At 43.1% G+C, this 12,206-nt stretch overlaps 1 protein-coding gene across 2 annotated transcripts; it reads right to left on the reverse strand.

The window, feature by feature from the left end:
- Positions 1-5,154: 5,154 nt before the first annotated feature.
- org (oogenesis-related gene) lies at positions 5,155-7,256 on the reverse strand. 2 transcript variants are annotated; one of them, XM_035789610.2, is made up of 7 exons: positions 6,957-7,251; positions 6,486-6,566; positions 6,057-6,282; positions 5,815-5,963; positions 5,550-5,651; positions 5,407-5,445; positions 5,155-5,251 (listed from the first exon to the last, which is right to left on the reverse strand). In XM_035789610.2, exons 1-6 carry the CDS (start codon positions 7,005-7,007, stop codon positions 5,425-5,427), a joined length of 630 nt encoding a protein of 209 aa, XP_035645503.1. In that variant the 5' UTR covers positions 7,008-7,251; the 3' UTR covers positions 5,155-5,251; positions 5,407-5,424. The 2 variants fall into 2 exon arrangements, with proteins under 2 accessions (XP_035645503.1, XP_035645497.1); XM_035789604.2 differs by having other exon boundaries at positions 5,407-5,651; positions 6,957-7,256.
- Positions 7,257-12,206: the final 4,950 nt, after the last annotated feature.

Below are 12,206 nucleotides of genomic sequence, written 5' to 3' on the forward strand. Positions count from 1 at the left end.
CATACACAATCCATGTCTCAATTGTCTCAAGGCTTAAAAATCCTTCTTTAACCTGTCTCCTCCCCTTCATATAAACTGATTGAAGTGGATTTAACAAGTGACATCAATAAGGGATCATAGCTTTCACGTTGCTTCATCTTGTCAGTCTATGTCATGGAAAGAGCATTCTTAATGTTTTGTACACTCAGTGTATAGTTTATATCAGCTATTGTATTGTCAGAGCACAGTGCTCTGAATGACACCAACCTCAGAATACTACATTTAATAGAAGAAAAAGGAAAACAAACATGTGTGTAGCTGCCATTATGAAAACTCTCATTTCAACATTATTTCCCTTATTTGCAGCTTATGGATTGTTTTGTTGTGAGTGAAGGTAATTGGACTCGTTTGTATGACTAGTGGCTCAACAGTCCTGCTCAGTCCTGCTTCTTACGTAAGGACCCTGGCTGCAGTTGTCAAGTTCTGTTGGAGTCAGAGCACAGAAAAAGCCAGTCTGATACCTCAAACTCCTCCTTCTGTCTCTATGGTCCACAGTGCTTCAAAAACACACTGCTACACTCAGATAGGTCCCTGGTTCTGAAGTCTGTAGTTTAAGTCTTAGTATCTGTCATAATTTTCCCATTCCAAAATAAATAGCATGACTGGCAGAGCATTAATTCTATTCAAGATGACAAATACCAATATTGGGAGCACACAAGCATAGAGATAACAGATTGTCTTGGCCTTCCAGAGTATATATATCCATCACGCTTTTAGGGAGCCATACATTTTCTCTTGGCTGCACAATGAAATACATAGCTGTTATTATGTCAACTGCTAGCCAAGGCAGGGCAGGATGAAAACTTAAAAACACAAAAGAGTATTTTGGTGAACAAATTATCAAAGGAGATCTAAGCTACAAAGCAATAAGGCTGTGGAATATTTCATTTTCCGATGGCAGAGGCCTGCGTCCTTTGAAATGATTGTCAGAAACAGAAGCTGTTTCTGCTTGCTTCACAGAGAAACATCCTCACATAAATCTCACATCATCCAAGTTTAATTTCCTGTTGGCAGACCAATCAGAAATCTCATCTCCAGACCATAGGGCAGTGAAAACCAGCTCTCGATGAGGTTATTGAAACATGAGTGTAACACTCCACTCCTCCACATGCTCTCCCCCGCTCCATCAGATAAAACTAAGGCGATGCTCTCATCTCAAACACAAAACTTTGGGCTGTCACTGTGTGTACTTTGTGTGTACAGGGCCACAGGGGAAATCCATATTTGTCAAGAGTTGAATCATTTATCGATTGTCTCCCAGCATGGCCAGTTCTACCTCCTGTGCACAGACAGAACAGGGGTTTCAGGTTTCATTAGTCGTATGTATATGATACACATGGTAAACACCATCCAACTAAATGCTTACTGGCAGGTTCCAACAACAATAAGAAATAAAAGATAAGAATTCAAACAAAGTAAATAGCTCAGTAGAATACAATAAATATTTTAGCATAAGTCTAACACAGGAAGGAACAATTTATAGTGCAATATTTATAAGTGTTTTGGGAAGGGGGAATTGGGGGGCTAGTTTTAAAATTGCACAGTATTTAGCAATCATAATATGAGTCTGGTAGCAGCAGTTGTGATGTGTGTGTGTGTAGCATTGATGTGTCTGTGTAGCATGAATGTGTGTTTGCGTGTGTTGTAAGGTGCAGAGAATCAGAGCAGGTGGTCAGTCCAGTTCAAGTGTTCAGCAGTCTGATGGCTTGTAGATAGAAACTGTTCTGGAGCCTGTCTGCCCAACAGTAAGGGAGAGAACAGCTCGTGGCTGGGGTGTGTGAGGTCCTTGATGATGCTGCGAGCCTTAGTCAGGCACCGTTTCGAGTCCTAGGCTGTAATCATCACCTGCTTCAAGGAGACCACCATCATCCCAGTGCCCAAGAAAAACAAGGTGACACGCCCATGGATTGATGATTCAGCATTGTCTCAAGAGTTCGGCGTTCGACTAGCCACGTGTGACATGCACGCGGCAGGCGGACTAGCAATATCCACCGTCGTAGTACGGCTGCAGCCTGAGCTGGGATATGAAGCTAACTGAAGCTGTCTAACTTCGGAAAACCCTGAGTAGATTGAGTTTGAGTTCTAGAATACCCCACAGGCATTGCATTACCTTTGTTTATATTGCACAGACCCCGTAGACTGAGGAATATGGCAATTCATGACAAATGGTCATAAACTGACAGGCTATCGACATCAGTATCCACCCCATTAATACTGCATTACTAGCATCCTACACCAGGCTGTCACATTGCACATCAATTAATCATATTCTATTAGGGGAAGAAAAATAATTAAAGTGAGGGAATGAGATCTTCTGGATGATGTAGCTCTACCCAGCTCTCCCTCCATCTTTCTGCAATACATTCTGGAGTGACGAACACCTTCTAATCACTTATCCATAAACAAGGGGCATATACAGTATGAAATTGTAATCTAGTAACTAATTGGACAATTGGATTGCACTCTGTGTGGTGCTGTGTATGTTAATCAGTGTAAACCCAGAAAAGCCTGTCTAAACGCAGTTTTAAAATGGCTGTAATTGGCCATCAGATTAATATGCAATATTTTGGTGTTTGGGGGCCAGAAGTTGTAAACTAAAAGCAAATGAGGTCTCTATACATTATTCATGGTGAAAATTCAAAAAGAATTAAACAGAGAGTAATTGTTTAAGGAGGTATTTTTTTAAATTACACCAGGTTAAATGTACAATGAATAAAAACAGCATGATGTAATCACAATGACACGTAACTGCAGGTGTAATGGGCATACTGAATCAAAGAGTCTGTCCTCTACTCAAGCAAATGACAATAAGAACAGGCCATCTGGCCCTAATTGGGAAATACAGGGACTTAACAAGCCATCTCCACTCTCAAACTGAGTTTGAGTGTGTGCTACTGCTCAGCCCTTCAAAACACAGACAGTTTAGACATTATCCATGCATTCATACTTCACTCATCAACTTGAAATAATCTCAGTCTGGAATGTGTGCAGCAGGTACACAGTGTCCTCTTATGATCACGGAGTCAGGCTGAGGAGGAAAGGTGTTACTGACTACATTGCACCAGCTACTTTCAGGACCGAAAGTACAACTACACCTTTTATTCCTGAATGTAGGTATGATAGCCACTAGGACCACGTGGCTAAACCAAACCCAGACAGTCTAATGGCCTTCAGTGGATCCAGATTATTTTGTTTGGATTTCATAAATTTCTCTAGCTGGAATAAGGGAGACTGGGATTAAATCAAGGGCACCGCCATCTTTGGTGGCCTGATTGTGAGTGACAGGGCCCTTAGGTAACCGTGCTAGTCATCTCTGGAGGGTCCCATCACGCAAGTGCACTTAAATCAACATTGATGGCCGAAAATGTGAATTCTCTGCATTTATCCCGGTCCTTTTTACCCAGCCAGTGCCATTCCTAGCCTCTGGCCCGTGTACTTAGGGAAGACTGTCTCTGTCCCTCCTTACATGCACCCAATAAAGCAGTCACACAGATGGATGGCTGCTTAAATCCAAGGGGACTACTGGTCATTAGGGGGAGGTGAAGCCCTGTGTGTATGAGAGGCATAGGGAAAGACCAAAATAGTGAGAGTAAGTACCAGGACCGTTGTGGCCTGACAGAGTCACATTGCCTGAACAGTGCCTCTACATTAAGCATACTGTATGGAGGTTATTGTGGGCATCTGGCTCATATAAGACATAACACAGAATGTAAACTGATTACCTTGACACTGCATGTCATTCATTAGGGGGACAAAGTGTCACAAAAGCACACAAAAATAATTGCCCACATAATCTTGCACAGCTGATACTATGCATGGACTTTCACACATGACCCTTCCCAGTGCCGTTTCAAAGCACATTGCAGTTGAAAGGCAGGGAGAGAGTGCTGGTGGTGTAAAGCCATGCAGACTCCATAGCTGACTAGAAGCACAGGTGGAGCCCAAGACTGAGCAGGCTCTCTTGCAAACACCCAGAGAACTTAGGGAATCCCCAGGGACCAGCAACATCTGCTTTGTGTTCAGCACTCACTGCTCCCCTCGCAGCAGCAACCCCACCATCCTCTTCCTACCCACATCCAAAAACGAGCTTTTAATTCATTCCAATTCTCAAGGTCATGTCTAGCTCTATTTTGAAGATCACTGGGGGAAAAGCCTTAGTGAGGCAATCTAAAAGGTTCTGTCAAACCTACAGTATACATTTTCACTAGTAACTAAGTTGAATACAAATTTGGTTCTCAGTTTCATATTACGTGTGCACTCACAGCTCATGTTTGATTAGACAGAACATGGTAGAGCGAAGACTCACCCACTGCAGTCGGCGAGCAGATGAAACAGGCAAGCGCCTGGAATACATTGAAGGGGCTTCAAGTGCCCTATACCTCCTACCCTCCCCTTTTGCATTAACCACAGTCCTCTTCAGCAGAGTGTGGTACCCTGGATGGGCATGTGCCCTTTAGTGACACCCTCTGTCCTGTCAGACAAGTACCACAGAGCCATGTGGCTTTCCTCAGAGCCTGTGGGATACTTTCTCAGCTAACAAAGCTTGTATTTTAGCAGGGACACAAAGCAGTTTAGCATCATGAATATTCAAAGCGCAAAAGGTGATGGGCAAAGGTATGAATGTGCAGTAGATTGTCAAAGTAGAGGTCAGCATAATGAGTGGAGTCTTTAGCCTATGGGTGGTAGTAGCATCATTATATGCACTGAACAGTTCTGACAGCCAACCTAGAAACTAGCCACATACATTTGCAATTATATATCCATTGGAAATATAAACTGGTTGAGATGAGGCTACAAAGTCACCAAGTACATGTACGTTTTAATATGCACGTGTAAGTAGACTGAATGGAACAGGCCTTAGTCAGTGTACAAGTCCATTCCTGCAGCTCAACTAGGATCTTACTTGACAGAGACTTAGGGGGTCAAGCAGCAACTCACTGTACAGGTGTTATCCATGAAACTCTTATGTTTCCATATATATGGTGACAACCATCAAATCATCCACTTGTCAACACTGCTAGATGTTTCAGGATAAAACAAGAATCTAGTATTGCCATCTCCTGGTCAGTTATTACACTGCATGTCTGAAGCTACTAAGCACAATAAACCTGCACATGAAGATGAATATTTTATTTAGTAAATTACAAACAAGCAAAAAGTGAATACTGGCACTGGAGGCTTACAGGTGGTGATAAAACTGAAGGCGGCACACCTAAGGACCAATAAATAGTACTGATGTCAATTTACAAGTGGGCCATAGAAGACAATCAATATAAATAGTCAAACATACCAGGATTACAAATAGGTTGACCCTCATGCATGTTATAAAAAAAAAAAACAAGTAAATGTTTGTTACACCAGATGTACCTGAAATGCCACCTTCCACTATGCCGTCTGAGGAACATTCTGCAAACAAGGCAAAAAGACAACTAGATTCAATGCCAATCTCCTGTAGTCAGAGTACTTGCAGAATGATGAAACGCCATGCCAATGAGACGCTCACTCTGTACCGTTTTAAGGTCGTCAATCACGACCTTCCCTGAAACATCAAGGTCACTTTCTGTGTCATTTTGAGAGTTATACTCCTCACTGTCAGTGTCCACTGCACTCGGCTGTCAAAAAAAAAAAGGTCTGGATAGTCAAGTATCAAATCAATGTGCCACGGGAAACTGACGAAATGAGTTTAATGCTTGCATGTATTTTGGAGACCATATACTACTCATGTGAGATGAAGGGTTAGGCCCACTCAAAGGAAACCATAACAGGAGAACCCACCTCATAGTCAGGATCAACAGAAGGCTCCTCATCCTCTAGTTCCTGAGAGAGTGCCTCAACCCAGGTCTGCTGCTCCTCGTCGTCGTCAAGGTCATCCTGCTTCCTCTTGTTGCCTTTCCCACAGAGCTTAGTGGGGGAGCAAAGCACCTCTGAAAAACCAACCCAAATGAATAGTAGAATTCCCCCATACCATTTCAAGCACATGTCTCAATGCTGTATATAGAAACCATGACTATACATGCCTGGGGATACAGCACGGCCGATGCTGGTGCACACAGGGTAGCCCAGGGTGCTCTGCAGACGGCGAGGCAGGATGGCCAACAGGATGCGTGTGGCTCGACGCAGACGCTTGCGGCCTGCTAGACAGTGGCGGGCTGGACTAGAATTGGCATCCTCTTCTGGAGGAACAAAAGCCTCATCTGAAGGGGAGAAACCCAACAGCCACCAAAACCCACGGAGAGCACGCATCTGCAGACAGGAAATATAATCACTGAGCTTTAAAAGCCATAACTCACATAGCCAAGACAGATGCAAAGTGAGGACAGGTTCTTGTGGGATTAATATGGAGGCCAATTATGGACACAAACTATTGAAACGCAACCATCCCATGTCCAACATGTCAAATTCAAACTAACCAGTGAAGATAAATTAAGCTTGGGGAACATGCTTACCGCTAGTCTGACAGGCCAAAACTGTGACAGGCGACAGAGTACAGTGGTTAACACACTGTCTCTCTTCACCACAACTTTGTCCTGTGAAGGTAAAAATGGGTCAGTTAAATCCTATATTAAAAAAGCCACAAAGCAAGCATAAAATATCAAGGTGTGCAGACAGATGGCTAACTAGTTAGCGCATTGATGAAACACTTCGATAAGAAATGTACTTTCATAGCAGGCTAGGACAATTAACGTAGGTTAGGAAATAAATTCGCGAAAATGCTGTCCTAACATGCAACGAACGTCACTTCGTGTCGTGAAAGGAGTGTCCCAGGGCATTTCGTTAGTGTGCAGCCACTTGTGATGACAGATGCAACAGAAGCTAGCAGGCGTTCAAAGTTTCCCGCCGCAAAGAGCTCAAGGTGTTAGCAAGTTAAACAACCTCAACAATAAAAGTTGAGTACAAACATAATTTGCCCATATTACCTCAACACCGTCGTTGTCCTGTTCGATGGCGACGCTACATTCAGAGGTCATACTGATCAATGTGGCGATAGATTGGAAGGAAGCTGATAACAGCGGTATGTGATCAGTGTTCTTATGAACCCCGGAATAGCAGAAGATGAGCCAATCACCCCACACAAACAATTAGGCTAACTGTGACCATTTATCGGATCACTAATTAGCGAAATTATGAATTATGGCAGCATCTGTAGAAAGGTATGGGCCAACATCAGATAGGCCGACAATAGCCTGTCACATTCGGTCGGCAAAATGTGACTAGTTCATATGCTATTCGGAACTAAACTCAGAAATGTGAGACTTGCTAACTCGTTGAATGCGGAATGTGTATAACTAGGTAACCAGTTAGCAAGTCGGACATTTCAGAGTTACGACTAAGCACGTGAACACAGCATTATACAGGCAAGGCAGCCCAGTTCTCATCTTTTGCCCAATTAGTAGCAAAATAACTGATCTGTCTGGTCAAAAGAACAATTAGTGGAATAATAATCCGATTTGGGCTGCCTGTGTAAACACAGGCTAATGTTATTGAAAGTGAGAATTGAATAAATAGAATAAACTGAACGAAAATGACAACTACTAATTATAATATTTACAAGGGAAATTATTGCTTTGTTTTGTTTTATTTTGTAAACAGTAAGGTGTTTATTTTATTTTGTGGTGTCCATCCATCTGAATAGGGATAACCAAACTTGGTTAGAGCTTCCGCCACTAGGCAGACACGTCACATTTACGCACACACTTGCCACGTTCAAAACAACTGGGAAGTCGAAGACAAGAAAACAAGCGCCGACTGCGAAAATCGTTTTGGACGGTCTTCCAACTCGTAATTAAAAGTCGGAAACTCTGGCATTTTTCGAGAGCTCCGAGTTTCCGACCTGAAGATCACTGAAGTCATGATTTGACCTCGTTTTCCCCCCCAAATAGTTGTCTTGAAAGAACCAACGGTACTCCAGGGGGAGTCACAGGTATAAAGCCCCACTGTTTTCTCTCCAGACCAATCTAACCTACCCAAGACACAAACTAATAGCACTGCTGAAAGGGAGAGAGAGAGACACATAGGCTAGCCTACACACACACACACACACACACACACACACACACACACACACACACACACACACACACACACACACACACACACACACACACACACACACACACACACACACACACACACACACACACACACACACACACACACACACACAACAGCCACAACGAAGAGAAACATGACAGCACCATCAGCATTGGACCTATTGGCAGTAGCACAAAACACTTTAATGCTGCAGAAATGTGGGATTTCTCCACGCTGTGCGGGCACAGTTGCGCTCCAGCATGCGCTCTCTCGGGAGTTCCAGTTTACAATTCCCAGTCTTCACCATTCCCAAGGCGATGATGGAGAGGAGGCATATGAAGGTGTTTGGGGCCCTGAAGTGGACATCTGCTGTTTATGTATTTTACTATCCTCTTCACTCTCTACATCAACGTCATCATCCAGATTTGGGTTTTCACCTGAGCGAAAAGCCCACTGGACCATCTCAGACCCCTTCACCTACAAGCGTTCTCCCCTCCACAGGGAGAGATCCTACCCCTGTACCTTCCTGGAGAATGAGCACTGGCCCGACCCGACCGCAAGAGTTGCCCTGTCTCTGCCTCACCTTGCCAAGGTCACCAGACCATATGGCTTTGTCGCCCTGAGTCAGAGCTCTCAGATGGCCTACGAGGAGGCTCTGCTCTTCCAAGCTGGGCTCTGGCGCCTACACAAGGATAAAGACAGCATCCACCACACGACACAGGCCATTCACATTAAACCCAATGCCTCCAGATGGGCAACTACTGTCCATAGAATATATTATCTCACAGACTGAATCAGCACCAAAGGAGGAGATACTATGAACCATCTCCTCAGGCTCATCCTCCACCTCCTCATTGAAACATTTGTATGAATATGAAAGCTGATCCTTTCATAAACATTCTCCTCTCAAGACAGTTCAATATCTCATGAAATCCAGAATACTATACTGTAGATCCCCGCTATGGCTAGCCTTACATCTGTATGTTTTATTTAAGGGGCGTAATCTAAACCTTAATCCTCTCAACTGAATTTAACATAAATCCTAATCCACCATACACTGTCATTAACAACACATATGATACCTGAATATATTCAATGGTGTATTACACTCTTCAGATGACAATTTAAAGTTACATATCATAAAAGGATGATGTATTTCAGCATGTCCAACAGTCTGTAAATCTTAACTGCATGTTGTTCAATGTGTGCTGATGCAACATCTGCTGTATGTGAGGTAGGGAGACCCTGTTCTCTGTGGCTCTTAGCATATGAAGGGGCTCTTAAGAGAAAGGACACTAGGGCCTAATGATGTTTACTCTGCAACCTTCTACTGATACTCATTATGCCTCCTCTCTCATAGATCATGAAGAGGAATTGTGCCTCACTGTGGAATGAATATGAAACCTACTTCTAAAAATAGATCACAAAAACCCTTTGTCTGAAGAGCACTTGACCTAATATATTTCAATAATATAATGGAACAAGATATTCATTTTCAGAATAATGCTTACTGCAAAGTAAGAAAGTATGGTAGCAGGAAGCCTAGCGTTGGGCAAGTAACTGAAAGGTTGCTGGTTGGAATCCCTGAGGGTGTTCCCTAGGTGAAAATTCTGTCAATGTGCCCTTGAACAAGGCACTTAACCCTAATTGCTCCTGTAAGTCGATCTGGATAAGAGCGTCTACGTAAATGTATGAACTTACAAGCCTTATTGTTTAAATCTATTCATGCTAACCAATAGGCCTACAGTGTGCTATTATTATAACTGTATGAATTCTAATCCCTCTCTGCACAACAACAACCTTCCACGTCCCAAAGACTGAATGTCCAAGTAGGGTTTAACGCCTCCTCTCCTACTCAGCCTCAGGTTTGGGCCAGTAACTGTAAAGGTTGCTGGTTCGAATCCCGAGCTAACTTGGTGAAAAATATGCCGACGTTCCCTTGAGAAAAGCACTTAACCCTAATTGCTCTGATAAGAGCATCTGCTAAATTACTAAGATGTTAAAATGTACTCGCCTTACCTGCTGCATTGTTACTTTGATCCCACATGGTGATCTTTTCACCGACATCTGCCCTGGCTTGCCCCCGCCACATTCCCCCCTCTCTCCTGAGTGTTTTGTTTGCCTCCAGTGCACATACAGTGGGGCAAAAATGTATTTGGTCAGCTACCAATTGTGCAAGTTCTCCCACTTAAAAAGATGAGAGAGGCCTGTAATTTTCATCATAGGAACACTTTAACTATGACAGACAAAATGAGAAAGAAAATCCTGAAAATCACATTGTAGGATTTTGAATGAATTTATTTGCAAATTATGGTGGAAAATAAGTATTTGGTCAATAACAAATGTTTATCTCAATACTTTGTTAAATACCCTTTGTTGGCAATGACAGAAGTCAAACGTTTTCTGTAAGTCTTCACAAGGTTTTCACACACTGTTTCTGGTATTTTGGCCCATTCCTCCATGCAGATCTCCTCTAGAGCAGTGATGTTTTGGGGCTGTTGCTGGGCAACACGGACTTTCAACTCCCTCCAAAGATTTTCTATGGGGTTGAGATCTGGAGACTGGCTAGGCCACTCCAGGACCTTGAAATGCTTCTTACGAAGCCACTCCTTCGTTGCCCGGGCGGTGTGTTTGGGATCATTGTCATGCTGAAAGACCCAGCCACGTTTCATCTTCAAAGCCCTTGCTGATGGAAGGAGGTTTTCACTCAAAATCTCACGATACATGGCCCCATTCATTCTTTCCTTTACACGGATCAGTCGTCCTGGTCCCTTTGCAGAAAAACAGCCCCAAAGCATGATGTTTCCACCCCCATGCTTCACAGTAGGTATGGTGTTCTTTGGATGCAACTCAGCATTCTTTGCCCTCCAAACACGACAAGTTGGGTTTTTTCCAAAAAGTTATATTTTGGTTTCATCTGACCATATGACATTCTCCCAATCTTCTTCTGGATCATCCAAATGCTCTCTAGCAAACTTCAGACGGGCCTGGACATGTACTGGCTTAAACAGGGGGACACGTCTGGCACTGCAGGATTTGAGTCCCTGGCGGTGTAGTGTGTTACTGATGGTAGGCTTTGTTACTTTGGTTCCAGCTCTCTGCAGGTCATTCACTAAGTCCCCCCGTGTGGTTCTAGGCTTTTTGCTCACCGTTCTGGTGATCATTTTGAACCCACGGGGTGAGATCTTGCGTGGAGCCCCAGATCGAGGAAGATTATCAGTGGTCTTGAATGTCTTCCATTTCCTAATAATTGCTCCCACAGTTGATTTCTTCAAACCAAGCTGCTTACCTATTGCAGATTCAGTCTTCCCAGCCTGGTGCAGGTCTACAATTTTGTTTCTGGTGTCCTTTGACAGCTCTTTGGTCTTGGCCATAGTGGAGTTTGGAGTGTGACTGTTTGAGGTTGTGGACAGGTGTCATTTATACTGATAACAAGTTCAAACAGGTGCCATTAATACAGGTAACGAGTGGAGGACAGAGGAGCCTCTTAAAGAAGAAGTTACAGGTCTGTGAGAGCCAGATATCTTGCTTGTTTGTAGGTGACCAAATACTTATTTTCCACCATAATTTGCAAATAAATTCATTAAAATTCTTACAATGTGATTTTCTGGATTTTTTTTCTCATTTTGTCTGTCATAGTTATATAAATACTTTTTAAATAAATACTTTTTTGCCCCACTGTACACACACTGTAGACTTGTATGTAGGTGAATTAACTTGTGATGCTTATTACGTGAGCTTACTCAGAAACACTTGAACTACTGTAGGCCTACTATTTTTTTTAAAGCTCAGACTTTTATAGCATATTGGACTCATAGAGAGCTACTCTCAAGTTATCTTGTTGGGGCGAGTGACTCTTTGAACTTACAATGGGATTGCCCCAAGCTGTAAACATTTTTTATTGTGCTTTATCCTATTTGCCCCATGACTTTTGCATGCTTTGTTGACTATGAACTTGATCGTTTACCCAACCATGGGACTGAAGTTTCTTCCCCCCACACTCGCGACTCAGACTCTATTGGTTACATGAACTCTTGGCCTCCCATCCTATTCTAACTACATCTCGCCAGCTTTGTATTCATGTTACCTGATGAAATTGCTGTACAATAGGATCTTGTTGCCACCTGATGCACATT

Source organism: Oncorhynchus keta, chromosome 1 (assembly GCF_023373465.1).
Source record: "Oncorhynchus keta strain PuntledgeMale-10-30-2019 chromosome 1, Oket_V2, whole genome shotgun sequence".
Taxonomy (NCBI): domain Eukaryota; kingdom Metazoa; phylum Chordata; class Actinopteri; order Salmoniformes; family Salmonidae; genus Oncorhynchus; species Oncorhynchus keta.